Raw genomic sequence first — 16928 nt, 5'->3', positions numbered from 1 at the left:
AAAACTTTTTTTCCTTTTGTACGTATAATAATTATTATGAAATCGAAACTCATTTTTAATGTTCCTGCAAAGCCACAAACATAAAAATCTTTTCTTTTATTTAATAAAGTTATATTATACTTTTCATTTTTTAGGTTTCCTTGCCCAAAGGATGAAAACGGGAGCCTATTCCTAATGAGTCTAGGCTTCGCTGTCTGTCTGTCGTCCGTCCGTGTGTCACGACTCACGAGGCTAGATCTCGAGAACCGCAATACCTAGATATTTTAATTTTTTACAAATTATGTACTTTTGTTGTCGCTATAAAAGCTATTAGACCAACTAAAATAAAATAAATGATTAATGGGGGGTCTTATACAACAAACACGTTTTTTTGCCCTTTTTTGCACTATATCCATAATGGTAAAAGTAAGGTTTTTGAAAATTTCAAAAAATACTATAATTGTATTTCAACTTTAATAGAAAGTAATAAAAAATACATAAACTTATGATTTAAGGGGGGCTCCCATACAAATTTACGGTACGGAACCCTATGTACGCCAGTCAGACTCGCACTTGGCCAGTTTCATAATTTTTTCCTTTCATTGTGGATAATTACCTACCTTGATGCCAAATTTCAAGGTTCTAAGTCTGCTAGAAGTACCTTAAAATTTTGATGATCTGTCAGTCAGTGAGTGACAAAATGTAGTAACATTGATCATCCGTAACTATTAAACTATTTATCGAAATGTTATGTAATTTGGAGGTTAAGCTAGTTTTAATACTTACTCCTAGTCACCGAAATTCTAAATCCTTAGCTTTGTTAACATCGAAGATAAAGGGGGTGTGAAAAAGCCGTGAACCGCTTCGAGAAAAGTTTGGTACGGCCGTGCCTTTGCTAAAAAGCTTGGCTGGAGCACTGCCGTGCTCCCAGATAACTGCTAATAAAATTAATAGTTTGATTCCTGATGACCATGAAGGTCCAATTTACTAGTGGCATGTCGCACGACCAAAATTTAAAAAAAAACACAACTAAAATTTTTAGGTGCGACTAGACGACTAAGTAAATTTTTTTAGCAGAACTGTTGTTCTCGCGGAGGATGAGAAATCCTATTACGTGTATGTGGGACTCGCTGCCTCTGATGATAGTATAGTGAGGCAGTGACGATATTCTCTACGTACAATTGCCTTTATTCCAGGTCCTGACGTACGTGGCAGAGATCACCCAGCCCCATCTCCGTGGGATGCTGTCAGCGACCAGCTCAATGTGCATCATAATAGGCGTCTTCACGCAATTCCTGTTTGGCCTACTATTCTACTGGAGGACTGTGGCGCTTGTCAATATTATATTTACGGTATTAGAATTTGCTGTTATTTAAAAATCTTGATACTATAGGTATGTTTAATATGTATCAATGCCTTTTAAATTTATTGTAAAAATATAATATTATATTAAACTAGCTGATCTGGCAAACCTTATTTGCCATCTATATATTAATACGTGAGCCAAAAAAAAATTATAGTTTATATGGTGAAGGAGTGCATCGAGCTAATATTTATTTGAAATTATGCTTTTATCATTCCTTTTTTTTAACAAATAAAACATTACACACACTACAACACCCACACTAGAAAAAATGAGAGATTTTTTGAGTGACAAGACTATACATACCACATACATACATACGAATTATACTCTTTTATTTATGGTTGAAGTCTGTTGACAACGGCTGACAACAAGGTGACAAATTGAAAATGGATTATAGTTTTTTTTTTATTAGACAATGCTTACACGGCCAGTCTGAGATCAGCTGAGTCCCAGAGACAAGAGTTAAAAAATATGATAGTCAATATTTTTTTTACAAAATATAGGTAAGTAAGTACTTCGTAGTCCTAAAGTCGTTGAAATTAAGGTCGAATTTCGATCATTGGTCGATCTCTAGTATACTTAAATTATTTCTCGTCTTTAGTCGAAATTAAATAAGTTGGCACCAGCGGTCCATTGACTTATTTACTCTAAGAGCGATGATAATAATATTAAGGCCAGTTAGACCCTAGAATTAGCAGGTCGATGTCTGTCAGTACAAGTATCGACGTTCGACTGCAAAGAAACGGTCAGGTTTCAATATCTGTCAAATTCGTCAGGTTTCACTAGGACTATGAACGGAATGTGCCTCGCGCTGGCTGATATAATTTATTTTTAAATATTTAAAATAAAGATTTCAAAATTGGATTCTGACAATTTTAATCGCATGTGCCAAAGCCACTGACCTCCATTATACAAGTACTGTATAATGGTGATCAGTGGCCAAAGCCCAAAACACAAACAACAATACGTTATACGACCAAAGAGGAACACGTTTTAAATTCGTAGGTAAAGCAGGGAATTGACTACCGGGCCGCCCGCTACGGGCTGCTGTCACGGGCATGTCTGTCGCATGTCTGCTCGTCAATTCCTAGGTACGGACATAGACATGTCCGTTGGCCCGTGCCCGCAACCTGCCCGCGAGATCGCATTTTTTCCGCGCGGGCACGGGCAAGTCTGTACATGAATGGTCGCGACGGGCGGCCCGCCGTCATTCGCGCCTTGGAGAGCGACTGGACTACTGGAGTGCACTTAAAATATTATTGTAAAAAATACAAACACTAAACTTAGGAATGAAGGAACAAAAACAATTTTGACATTCGTTTATTTCCATTTACCTGTCTACCGTATCCTTGTTTGTAGAAAGTTAAAAGCAAGGATTACATGAACACCGATCTACCTAATAAAAACGAACTTATTGAAAAATCCAAAGAAATCAATGCCGATGCTGATCTATCATTTGTTACAAAGAAGATTGAGTCCATAAGTCCACGACCGAGCTGTAGCCCTCTATCTATTCGACTGACTTGCCTGTTCTGTGTGTGTTCAATAGGGGCAAGCGGCAGACTTGTGCCAGACCGGGCGGCCCGCTGGCAGCCCGGTAGTGAATTCCCCGCTTAACAAGTTAACAACCCTAGTAGGGATATGTCAGTTTTATTTAAAACCAAGTACTTACCTACCTATAAGCAGTCTAGTTATTCACGAGTAATTTAACCTACCTATATTTATTATTTTTTAATTCAGGTACTGGCTGTGATTGCGTTGTTCTTTGTACCAGAATCCCCGCACTGGCTGGTTTCTCGCAAACGACACGATGATGCAAGGAAGGTAAAAATCTACAAAAATATGTTTTAAGGTACAAAATCAGAAATTATAATTTAAAATAAACGAAATTATGACACTAACTAATAATAATATAGTAGTGCACTAGATCAAAACTGTAACAACATTTACATTTTTGGGGGGCACGGTAGTGGCGATGCCAAGATGACTGATGATGAGATTTTTATTGCAACTATTCTGTAACGAAAAATAGATTTACTAATAAGTAATTAGTCTTACTTTTAGAGCTTACAATGGCTTCGTGGTTGGATTGGACCTAGCGCTGTTGAACATGAGTTGAAGGATATACAATCATTATTCAAGAAAAAGAAAGGTATTTTTTTATTTAACCGATTGCCGAATACCGATATAATTACACCAGGAAATCGGTATTATAATTTTAATAAAACCAAACAATATTGCAGCTTCGGATGACACAGAAGATACAATCTGCGAGAAGATGTCAATGTACATGAAGAGGAGCTTTTTGGTGCCATATTTTCTTGTCTCATACGCTTTTTTCGTCGGCCATTTTAGCGGGATGACTACGTTACAGGTTTGTTAAAAAATATGGTTTCATTATTGCATGCTATGTAAGTTTATGTGCAAATAAAATATAATAATATTGTATTGCATAGCGAAAACAATATTAGGTATTTTACATACTTATTTTATGACCACATTTGGCATTGCGATGTAATTGTGTAATGTAATGTAAGTAATCTTAATAATACCTCTTGTTTGCGAATAAATCTTACAAAATATGTACATAACCATTTAAAAGTCATTGCATATATTTAATTATAGTGATCTGTATTCTACATGGGTAATAGTGTGAACTTTCTGTAAAAAATCGGCCAAGTGAGAGTCGGACGCGCGCACGAAGGGTTTCGTACCGGCATAGAGCGAAAGTAGGCAAAAATTTGTGTTTCTTGTATGGGACCCCCCCTTAAATATTTACATATTTAAAATTGTATTATTAATCTTATACTTATCTTTAAACGAGCAATTCTTGTATATACATATATATATATATATATATATATATATATATATATATATATATACATAATATTATACTAGCTGTTTGACCGAGTTTAAACGAGCAATTCTTGTATATTCTTGTATATAGGGAATTATTCGACAAGTATACTATTCGAATAATACGAATATTTTACAAAAGTTTTCGAATAATTCGAATATTATTCGAATAAATCAAAATTTTTGAAAAATGCTCTAAACTTTGAACAAAAGTAACAAAAAACTTCGTACAACCATGTACAACCAATTTGTTAATACTACGAAGTAAGCAATTCAAATTTTTACTTTTATCAACATAAATCTTTGTAAATAACATAGTTAATTTTTATCGTTAAACACTTTAAAAATGTATATTTTGAGATATACATTAAAATAAAAGGAAGGCTGTAAAGTGTAAACCGTTTTCGATCATAGCACCATTTACTTTTATCATGTGATTATGCTTGAAAGAAGTCAATGGATACAGATCGTGAGCGGCCATTACTGACGATACTGAAAACCATGACTGAAAGGAGTTTATAATATCTTTATTTTCATGTCTTTAGGCAAAATCGTTATTTTGCCTAAAAACATGCAAATTAATTTATTAGACGTTTCTAAAACATGGTCAACGCCGACGATGGATGGTCGATGGGTGGTTTCACAAAAATAGGGAAACTTCGTTTCCGCAGCACATTTCAGTTAAAATCAATACTAATTATTTACTACCACAATGGGCATTGTCCAAAAAAAATTTTAAGAATATAAATTAAATAATTTTGAAATTCATTGGCTAGTTTTTTCTCAATAAATTTTTAAAGTTTCGCTCTGATGTCATCATCTGCGGCCAATTGACCTTGTAGTATGTTTTAAATGTTGTTTCAATCTTATTTATAATGGCTGGTTCGTCAAATGCAAGTTTTCATTATGTGAAAGCTGATACGAGAAGCTTACCAAAAGTTCGAAACGTAATGTTGGTCGACTTTATTGCTAATTTAACGCCATTGAAGGTCAAACAAAGGTTAAACATATTTGTTCAAAAATATAAGTAACTAATGGGTATTTTTTTCGTTTATATACAGAAAAACGATCACTGACCTTATTCCTCGAAATGTTTTTGTAATGAGCAAAATAAAAAAAATGGACAATCCCCATTGCTAAATATTAGTTTACAATGTGTTTAATTTATTCCCCAAAATTATGTTAAAAGTAACATTATACTGGATATTTAAAATCTGTTTTATATGTCCCAAATGTCAGGCCGTAGGCATCTCTGTTCTCCGAAATTTTGTATTTAGGAATCCATATTTAAAAAAGTATTATGTTTATTCTTATTCATAATTTTTAAAATGTTTAAGTACTCGCAGCTAATTATGTAAGTATTTTGTAGTTAAAATAAACAATAATTATTTTTTCTCGAATGAGCTTAGTGCTCTCAACTTTATTCGCCAGGCCCTAGCCACTTACGAATTTTAAAATTTCGCGACATTAGAATGTGCGTTGAATATTGTTGGTGAATTTAAGAGCATTACATGAAGTTATTCTCTGACAACACTCGCTCTGCGGCGGTTATTTTATAAATCAGTGCAGAAATGAAAGTTTGTGGCCCACCACGTGGTAATTCCAGTCACTTGTTCAATCCCTAGATAAGTAATTTTGTTGTTTATTGATATTAAATTCTTATGAATTAATCAATATATTTTATATGTAATACGTCGGCATTGTTTGCAATATCATAGTAGACTTTATAATGTTATTTGCAACAGAATTTTAAGTTCAATTTTATTCCAAATAATCAGTCCCTAGATCATCAGGCCCTAGCTTCTAAAGGCGCTCGGACTGACGTTTAGTGTGAAAACATCAGTACTATAACGAAATACATAATAAATATTGTTAAAGCCTTCTCAACTGAAAAAAATATAATAGACTGAAGAAAAACAATTATTGAAAATATTATATCAAAAGCTGAAACTCAGCAGTCAAACAAACAGCTTTAGTCTGGCCCAAATGTTGAAAAATATATACTTTTGTGATACATTTCCACTCTTTATATATCCTATAAGAAGTTTCGACCCGACGTAGTCCTAAAAAATAATAAAATAGGCTAAGTGCGAGTCAGACTCGCGCATGAAGGGTTTAAAGTTGTCAGTCCCTAGATGTGTAAATCAGCAACACTCTAAAAATTTCCTAAATTAAGGCATAAATTGACTGACTCTTTTAGATAAGACAGGATTAATTGATCACCTATCATGTACACTAACAGGGAATTTAATAACAAATTAAATATGATGAAGACAAAATGCCTTCAAAAGTTGCCCTATTTTTGTGATAGCACCCTTATATATATTATAATATTATCATTAAAGATGTAGAATATTCATAAATAATATTATTTTTCTGAAATAAACTTAATTATGTTCTTATTCCATATTAATTTTATGTTTGATAGCATTTTAAACAAAAATAAAAAATATTTTTACTATTCGAATTATTCGAAAAATAATTTGGCGAATATTCGAATAATAAAATCGTTGAATATTCGAATAACATACCCTAATATATATATATATATTTATATATAATAATATATTTATATATAAATATATATATATATATATATATATATATTTATATATATTTATATATATATATATATATATATATATATATATATATATATATATATATATATATATATATATATATATATATATATATATATATATATATATATGTACCTATATATACAAGAATTGCTCGTTTAAACTCGGTCAAACAGCTAGTATAATATTATGTATATTATATATAATTGGAATCTCGGAATCGGCTCCAACGATTTTCATGAAATTTAGTATTTAGGGGGTTTCGGGGGCAATAAATCGATCTCGCTAGGAATCATTTTTAGAAAATGTCATTTTATTTTAGCTTTGCTCGGTATTCGATAAAACACGTATCGAATACCGAGCAAAGCTCGGTCAAATAGCTAGTTAAGTATTAAAGTACAAATATAACTAAGGATCTTGTGAAAATTTCAAGTGCCTAGCTATTACCATTATTGATTACGAGCGAAAAAACCTAAAAAATCACGTTTGTTGTTGCAACCATACAACTCTCTTAAATATTAATTTGATTGCGTTTTAGTATTTGTTGTTAAGTATTGCAGCAACAGAAATACACAATCTTTGAAAATTTCAGAAGTCTAGCTATAGCAGTTCTTGAGATACAGCCTGGGGACAGACGGAGACATCGACATCGAAGAAATCTCAGTAATAGGGTCTTGTTTTTACCCTTTGGGTACGGAACCCTAATAAAAATCATTGAAAAGTATTTAATGTAATTTTTGCTTTTTATAATTTTTTTATCTTTACGCCTGTATCTCGATACTGCAGACATATGCAGTGTCGATATTTCAGATGCTAGAAGCGCCTATTGATAAGTACTACGCCACGCTTATCCTAGGTATCCTACAAATTTTGGGCTGTGGAACATGTGTGGTGCTGGTACACTACACGGGGAAGAGACCACTGACATTCTTCTCAACAGCATCTGCAGGTATCTGCTGTTTGCTGGTCGCTGCTTATGATGGCTATATACGAACGGTAAGTGATCCTAAGTCCTATGAGTATTAGAGAGAAAACAAAGAACCTTATGTAACCTGAAAAAAAATTGGTACAGATTTGAATTGAAACATTTTTATTACTTACTTAAATATAAAAAAATAGTTTAAAACAAGCATTTAATCATAAAACAAGAGCTCAAAATCGTAAACGTTTTATTTCAGCATGATGTGCTACAACCAACCGAAGTACTAGTGGTCGTCAACACGAGTACAGCCCTAAATGCAACAGTTGAAACTGTTATGGTAATAACCATTTACTGTATACATTTAATAATAATATTAATAATATCTATGGATGCTTCGCACCACGTCAATCTGGCTTAAAGCTTAGAACAAACGCGTCAGTGACAGGGGACGCGGTACGCGATACGGGAGCGTCTGCAACGCGAAACTGGCCGTGCACACCTGCGCGACTACGGTGCGAACCGTCAAACTTCATTTGTTAATGAACGGTCACTGAAGACGCGCGACTTTATGGTGTTACATGCTAAACTGTTGTGGTAATGACGTCATCATACTTAACATCAAAGTCCTATGCGTCGGATGGGCATGAGGATTGCGAGGTGCTGCTTGCTTTTGATTTGGAAGGTGCAGAGGAATAAAACACGTCCGCAAATAATCTGTGTCCACAATGGTCAAGTCGAATTAATTTAGGCGCCTACCACACGTGCATGCTTGGCTACAGATTTGCTTGCACATGCCGGCTTGAACACTGAACATTGTGCATGTAGTTAGTAAAACAGTAGTACGCGCAAGCCCCAAAGTTTGGCTTGATGGTTTTTAAACTTGCTTGAAATTCAGGCATGCGCAAGCCTTCGTGTAGAAACTTGTCTGCGAGTGTGGTTGGAAGTTCAGTGTTTAAGCCGCTCTTAGTCAGTCAAATGGTGTTAAAATGCGCGCACGCTGCTATAAAATGGCAGATTTACGTACATATAATCGTCAGTTTGCAACTGATTTCATTGAATTATAAAAATCTCTGCTCGCTCCGTGATTCGTGAAAGACCAAATCGAAAGATTATTCTGACAGAAATTAAAAAATACGCATATGAAAAAAATAATTATTATTGTTGTATTGAGTATCAATTTTGTGACTAGCAAAAACTGGAAAAATAAAACCAGAAGAAATAGTTCTTGTTTGAGAAACATTGTTTATACGCTGACGATCTCGGCAAGAATGTGGCTTGCGCAATGCGCATGCATGTGGTAGATAAGTCAGTCTTACGTCTTTTCACGCGAGAAGCATGCGCTAGCAAAACTGTGTTCAAGCATGCACATGTGGTAGACGCCTTAATAGCATGAGTCAATCTATCAATCAAAACGTAAACAAATCAAAAAATCATAAACTAAAGAGTTATAAAAAATAAAAAAAATATATAAAAAAGGTTTTAAAAAAGAAGTCTAGTTATTTACACTTCAAAACACGCGTCTGACAACTTGACGCGCACGTTTCGCTTGCCAACGCGAACATCCCGCGTCGCGGTCGTGCAGGTGTGCACGGCGTAATAAGATTACATTTACATGGGAAGCGTCCGCCGCGCGGTAGACGCTACCGCTTCGCAGTCGCTTTGGTCGTGTAGGTTTGGCCTAAGCTTAAGACTTAAGTAGATAATAATTATATTATATTGATGACAATAGTTTAATTTAATTACAGAAAAACCCGTACTCTTGGATGCCTACAACTCTACTTATGTTGTTGGCGCTGGTAACTCACTCTGGAATAAGACTTTTGCCGTGGATTTTAATTGGAGAAGTAAGTTTTGTTATGACAGAGTCTTAAATATTTAAGAATTATTTAATAATATTGTTTTTCGAGGTCCGCTCTTCTTGTCTCTTATGTGGTTCTAATATGCCAGACAAAGTTAAGTAGACCTTGTTTAGCTATTTGCATGGGCGTACCGAGGGGGGGGGGGGGGGGGGGGGGGGGGCAGGATCACATTGACGTCCCTACTAAGTATATTATCTAGTACTTTCATCTATAAATATTAAAAATAAAAAAACGAATTTTTGCCATTTGTTTGCAATACAATATTTTTACAAATAAACTTTTTTTTTTATTCTTTATAAACACCTAGCTCATAAAAAATCTGATTTGCCCCCTCCTGGCCCAGAACCTGGGTAATTTGCCCTTCCCTGGCTCAGGACCTGGGTAACTTGCCCCCCCCCCCCTGGCCCAGAACCTGGGTACGCCCATGCCTATTTGCATTATAAATATTTTAATTACTAAGGGGATTAGTAGCTTTCTACCTTTATTATATTATTATTATTTAAAAAAATTAAAGCCGACTTCCAAGATAAAAAGTTATATTTTTTTCCAGGTCTTTAGCGCAAAAACAAGAGCAGGAGGGGCGGGTTTAGCCAGTGCTATTGGTTATATCTTCGGCTTCTTAACAAATAAAATGTATATAAGCATGGTTGACACTCTCTCAATATGGGGTACATACGGATTCTATGGTTTTGTTTGGTAAGTTAATACCTGTATAATTTTTTTTTCAAAATAAATATCTCTCTTCATGTTTCGTTGAAAATAATTATCGGACGTTAATAAAGATATTTGTAACTTCTTACAAAACAGACGGTAACCTTTCTGGTCAATAACATCTAAGTAATTAGTAATTCCAGTAAAATAATGTGGGTGAAAACCTCGTCTAGTCAAAACAATTTTATTGTTGTAATTTACTTAATGTAAGAGTTATAAGACGTAACAAATTCTCAGATTTCAAGTCGCCAATGTAATAACAAAGCGTCCTTGCTAAGGTTTCCTTTATGATGTGCTTTATTCAACCGTCCATCTTGTAGATTTTTTGTCATACTTTAAATAACATAATTATTAATTATTGATACTTATTATTATTCAATAATGTTGAATATTATAAATTTACCATCTCTTTTTTAGTCTTTCGGGTACGGCAGTATTTTACTTTATACTACCCGAAACGGAGGGGAAGAAACTACACGACATAGAGAATCATTTTGCCGGTATAACAAGACTGACAAATCAAGTTCATCGATCTCAGGTTTGATCATTTTTTTCTAACCTGAATAGTTTGCGAGAGAGACTCTTCCAAAGTGGAAAAATGTGTGTGTGTCCCCCCCCCCCCCCCTCTAACTTCTAAAGTAGGGGCATGATAATTCTAAAAAATGTATATGATGTACAGTACTATAAAAACTACCAACGAAAATTGGTTTGAACGAGATCTAGCAATTAGTTTTTTTATACGTTATAAATGGTAAACCTTAATTTAACTTTTATTAAATCGACTGAAATATAAAAATAAATCAAAAATCTTTTAATTTCATAGAAATAAACCTTATTGCTGCTGCGGAACCCTTCATGGGCAAGTCCAACTCGCACTTGGCCGATTTTATTTTATACTTAATAGAATATCATAGCTCGTAATCAACAAACACTAAGTTTTTACAAATGGGCATACACCTCATACTAAAAAAATTACTTGTCTATCTTAACTCATTTGTAAATATTCCCACAAAGCAAAGGTATCGTGGTCTAAAAATGTATAAAAAATAATTTTACGACGCTCAACAATGACTTTTAAGTTCATATTGTGTTTTTTTTTTCTTTTTGCAGAGGAAAAGTGACATGGAAGTAGCAAAATTGCGCGAACTGAAGGGTACAGCTAATCCAACATTTGAAGGAGACTGCACAAACTTGTAGAATAATCAATGTTATTGTAATGCATAATAATTTTATACAAGTAATATTTTTATTTTGGTGAATTTGTTATACCAAGTAAATCTTGCCATATACTGCCTTATTTTCCTAGTTCCCTAAAAACTTCCCTAAAAACTTGAAAAGTGATTGGAAATTTTTAAATTTACCACTTGAACAGCTTAACAAAATTTTGAGAACAATTACGACATACAAGATGTAATAAAACTAAGTGATAATACTTTAGGGGGTGTTCCTCACAAGTTCACTGTCAAAGTAGCAGCGCTGAAAGAGTAACTTTTTTTCACTTTTGTATGGGAAAATGCATGACGCTACGCGGTTACCCATACAAATCAGAAAAAAAAAATCTCTTTCAGCGCTGCTACTTTTACAGTGAACTCTATGTCAGGAACACATACAGGCTACATCCTTTAAAGTTATATCATATAGTTTTGTTACACCCTATATAGCATTGAACAATAAAATAAATGTAGAAAACAGTACCATAAAGTAATTTAAAAAGGCGATTGTACAATATTATGAATTTGTTATTTCAGATTTTTAGGAAATAATAAAAAAAAATGAAATAGATTAGATTTGGCAGTTTTAGAGTTAAAAAAAATCTCTTAAATAAGTATTGAAAAAGTGAAATCACTAAAAATATGTATATGGATGTGAAATAGCCACGAACCGCTTCTAGAAAACTATGGTACGCAATGGCCGTGCCTTTGCTCGAGACTTGGCTGGGGTACTGCCTTAGCCCAGATACCTAATAGATATGTCCACAATATGCGCTTTCGTCTTCAATTTTCGTCATCTTCTTTCATTCCACTTTCGTTTCGGCGCAGTCAAATTGAATCCCACCAAAACATGAAATGTAAAAGAGCCAAGCAAAATATTGTATAGCTATTCAATACTTCTGTGGTAAAAAGTTTTCAGATTACATTCAAGCCAAGCCTTCAACTTATTTTGTAATTTAAATTAACATTCAGTAAATGTATCAATAGATTTATTTTATTACTATTATAGTGGCTTGGTATTCTTGGCAATGAGCACTAGAGAAATAATCAGCGACTAATTGGATTTATTGGGTACCATCGGCCACATGCGTCGTTACATATTAAAACACTAATTTACGCGTGCCGACTGTGTAAGGCCATTGCCAAGTCAAGTGACATTGCCAAGCCACTATAATAATAATAAAATAAAGAAATCTATTGATGAATTTACTGAATGAAAACTGAATGGGTTAAAAAAATTGTAAGGGTTTCGATTAAGTAATAAAAAAATTGATTTTCATAAAAAATGGGTTAAAAACATAACGCACAACGTTAATAATCAAGTTTTCACTTCTGCCGGCAACCCGTCTTTTTTGCTCTTTATCAATAACGGCAACAGGCAGGCACTTGGAATTTTCACCAAGGCCTTAATTATATGTGTACTTTAATAATTAATAATAATATTAAAATCTACTTATATAATATACAAAAAACCTTCGTCGCTACCCTCCCTAGCGCCGAAAGAGGCGCCGAAGGCAAACAAAACGAGCGCCAAATTTTTTCAACACTATCAGCACCCTGGGCGCCGAGGAAATCTCGCCGAGGGCGCTGGTAGTGCTAAAACCGGTCCATGTCCATGGGCAGATTAAGAAAATCCTTCGAATTCGTGATTTTTAACAAAATAATGAGCGAGTGAACTGGAATTGAATGCCTCCCCTCTCACCTCGCAACTCTCTCCGCTCCAGGTTTAGGTATGAAACTCGTGAGCATTAAAGACCGATCGGTCTTGTACCTGTACCTCGCTACGCCCGTGGGGGTTCCCAAAGTGTGCGCCCAAAGGCAAGAGGGACGCCGTGAGTCGAGTCGATCCTCCATCATTATCCAAAACCACAAATATTATAAACTAGATGACGCCCGCAACTCCGTTGCGCCAAAACTCGTTTGTCGCGCTGGACATTTTTCCGGGACAAAAAGTATCCTATGTCCTTTCCCGGGACTCAAAGTATCTCTATGCCAAATTTCAGCATAATCGGTTCAGCGGTTTGGGCGTAAAGAATTAACAGACTTTCGCATTTATAATATTAGTATGGACTAAGGATTAAAATTACAATAATATTATAAATTATGTAAAGCAGGTAGATGATTAAATATATTTTGATTATTATTATTTACCAACTACTTGCATAAACCTTACTTTTTAGGTGTTTATTTGTGTATATTTTTAACCCCCGACAAAAAGACGTGTTATAAGTTTGACGTGTCTGTCTGTCTATCGTCTGTCTGTCTGTCTGTGGCATCGTAGCATCCAAACGGGTGGACCGATTTTGATTTAGTTTTTTTTTGTTTGAAAGCTGACTTATTCGAGAGTGTTATTAGCTATAGTTCATCATCAGCCTGCTCCGTGCTGGAAAATCGCTATTCATCTGGTTCGTGAAGGGCCGATCAGCGCCCAATCCAGCTATTTCGCCGCTCCGGGCAAAATAATAATTGCCGCCCCAAAAACCGGCCAAGTGCGAGTTGGACTCGCGTACGAAGGCAACCGACGCGACACCGCGCCGCTCTCAATTTTCCACCCCTCATTTTTGCCGCCCCGGGCAATTAATTGCCCGGTTTGCCCCTCCCTAGATCGGCCCTGGGGCCGATTAGCAACTTGCAGTCGTTTGATGGGCTTTATATTTTGCATTCTAGTTCGTGTCATTTATGAATATTTACACATTAATGGAGAGTTGACCTGGTGCTGCAGCATCACCTGGTAATAATCAATAGGATACCCAACTCCTCACCAACTTAGGTCTTAGAGCAATGGTTTCGTGTTTGGGCTCATTTTAATTGGGACAACTAGTAAGACGTAGATAAACAGTAAATGCATGCTGCTGCTGCAGCATAACCTAGATTCTATAGGAGCCATATGAACCCAAAGTGGAGGTTTCATGTTTGGACTCATATTGACGGCCTCATCCAACATTCCTAGATGATATTCATTGGGATATAATATTATTTCATTACTTTTTAAAGTTGTTTGGCGGGGGTATTTTTAAATTTCTTAATTTATTCATAATATGAATCTTTAGTAGTAGTCTTAAGTATATTATACTTAGCTGGGTAGAGTAGGGCGCCACTATCAATAGCTTTTTGTTGTTAATAATTATGTTGTATTTTCAAAGGCGAATGTGAATTTACTGAAAATTATATCATGGTCTTAATTAAAATTTTAAAGCGCCTCGTGTAATTTACTTATTTACATTTTAATATTTAATATTTTAATATGAAAATATCATGGACAGTCGCCATTTTCTCGGTGAACATTGCCAAGTGCGACTTAGGGCCATTATAAGTAATATTGGTTCTATATTGGCAAGTGTTAAAACGGATGATTCGCCATATTGTTACCAATTAGGGTTCCACATTGCCCAGATAAAAACAAACCCTGTTGATATTTATATATTTGCAAGTTAAAGGAATATTATAAGATTTTGTTATGCGTCCTAGGTAAAAAATATAATAAAGCTATAATAATTCCTATACTTAATAGAATTTACAAAACCATATAAAGCGTGTTTTCGCCTATAAAAGTTTTGACCAGGATCTTTTGAGATTACTTACGGCCGTTCCCAATATTTGATCTATCTCTGGTTTTGCCTTACTAGAGATAGGAATAGCTCACATTAGACATTTAAGAGACATATATTTTATGTCAATTGTGAGCTATTCCTATCTCTAGTAGGGCAAAACCAGAGATAGATCAAATATTGGGAACGACCGTTAGTCTATAACACTACTATGGAATGCCATTATAAGTGTATCTTAGCTTATAAAGGCATTCGATAAATCTGTATAGAGAACATTTTATCCTACTGCGAGCTGTTATAATCTAAGTGATTTTATTATAATTAAGTAAATATATAATACTAGCTGTTGCCCGCGACTTCGTCCGCGTGGACTTTAGTTTATAGCGCGCGGTGTCAACAAAATTTGTGTCAAATTTAAAAACTTTTTAAAACCCTGGTAAGTGGTACCCCTCTTAGGGCCGCGCTACAACGGAATGGCAGCACTGAAAGTGCTCGCCTCGCCGCTGCCATTCCGGTGTAGCGCGGCCCTTAATTAATCAAAATACCCAAAAACAGCTGTGCAGTGTGCACATAATCTATACTAATATTATAAATGCGAAAGTATCTCTGACTGTCTGTCTATCTGTCTGTCAGTCTCGCTTTCACGCCAAACGCCAAAACTACCGAACCGATTGTAATGAAATTTTGTATAGGTACAGATAGTCTAAAGCCTGAGAAAGGACATAGGCTACTTTTTTACTGGAAAAAAGGGTTGTCAGGGGGTGAAAATGCGTAAATTTGTTCAAATTAAGTTAGTTATAAAAATTCATAATAGATGGCGCCGTGCGTCTTCTACATCGCGCTGACGCTTGCTCAAAAGTCTTTCTATAAAAGGTGGTATCATCTTACATTTAGGTTTCGATTTTTTTCGATTGTTATATCTATTCTACGGTATTAAATAACTCAGTACTTTATCTGTGCAGTGACGTAACCTTAAACCTATCAATGATAAATTGTTTATGGGTAAAGTTGTGTAATTGGGGGGGGGTAAATAAGCTTTAAAATTTAGCATAAAATATAAAGTTTAATATAAAAAAATGAAATATTTATTGTCTGCACACTGCACAGCTGTATTGATTTAAGATTTATTGATTTGAATTGAAACTCTGGTTAAATTTTAAGATTTAACCAGGGTTTTTTTATAAAAGCTTTGACTATAAACTGAAGTCCACGCGGACAAAGTCGCGGGCCACAGCTAGTAACTAATAAGTATGATTAGTTCTATGTTACAATGAAGTAAAAAATAAAACGCCATCTGTTGAATCGTATTAGAACTAAAATGTTCATTGCATCAATATATTTCTGGATTTTTTATAATATTATACATAAAATATATTTAAGTAAAAAAATAAAACGCCATCTATTTTCATATATTAGAATTAAAATGTTAATTGCATTGATATATTTTCTGGATGGAATATAGGCCAACACGGTACACTTGAACTCCTTTATTTTAGAGCGCCTTCTGTTGTCAACTTGTCACATATATTAGAAATGCAGTAGGAGTTCTATAAGATAAGATAGATTGATTATTATTATACCAAGTGATAATATTATTAAACATAATATTCTAACGTATTAAAAACTATAAACAAAAACATAATAACTAATAAGTATGATTAGTTCTATGTTACAATGAAGTAAAAAATAAAACGCCATCTGTTGAATCGTATTAGAACTAAAATGTTCATTGCATCGATATATTTCTGGATTTTTTATAATATTATACATAAAATATATTTAAGATTTTTGAAATTTTATTTTAATACACATCCAAGACCCAGGAACATTGAAAACTTTTTGTTCCGCCTGCGGGACTCGAACCCAGGACCCCCGGGATGAGCGCTGGCCA

At 34.5% G+C, this 16928-nt stretch overlaps 1 protein-coding gene across 2 annotated transcripts in view; it reads left to right on the top strand.

Annotated features, from left to right (window-relative positions):
- LOC121739364 (facilitated trehalose transporter Tret1-like) overlaps positions 1-11567 on the top strand; it is a 67463-nt gene extending 55896 nt beyond the window's left edge. For both annotated transcript variants that reach the window (XM_042131805.1, XM_042131804.1), the window contains exons 5-14: positions 1176-1331; positions 3086-3169; positions 3410-3497; positions 3589-3719; positions 7573-7782; positions 7965-8045; positions 9454-9552; positions 10118-10263; positions 10696-10816; positions 11389-11567. In XM_042131805.1, the coding sequence (XP_041987739.1) occupies positions 1176-1331; positions 3086-3169; positions 3410-3497; positions 3589-3719; positions 7573-7782; positions 7965-8045; positions 9454-9552; positions 10118-10263; positions 10696-10816; positions 11389-11475 (1203 nt within the window). In that variant the 3' untranslated portion in view covers positions 11476-11567. The remainder of the gene's footprint in view (positions 1-1175; positions 1332-3085; positions 3170-3409; positions 3498-3588; positions 3720-7572; positions 7783-7964; positions 8046-9453; positions 9553-10117; positions 10264-10695; positions 10817-11388) is intronic.
- The last annotated feature ends 5361 nt before the right edge of the window (positions 11568-16928 follow it).

Source organism: Aricia agestis, chromosome Z (genome assembly GCF_905147365.1).
Source record: "Aricia agestis chromosome Z, ilAriAges1.1, whole genome shotgun sequence".
NCBI classification, from domain to species: domain Eukaryota; kingdom Metazoa; phylum Arthropoda; class Insecta; order Lepidoptera; family Lycaenidae; genus Aricia; species Aricia agestis.
The sequence above is the reverse complement of the archived record's forward strand: the minus strand, read 5'-3'. Positions and strand labels throughout refer to the sequence as shown.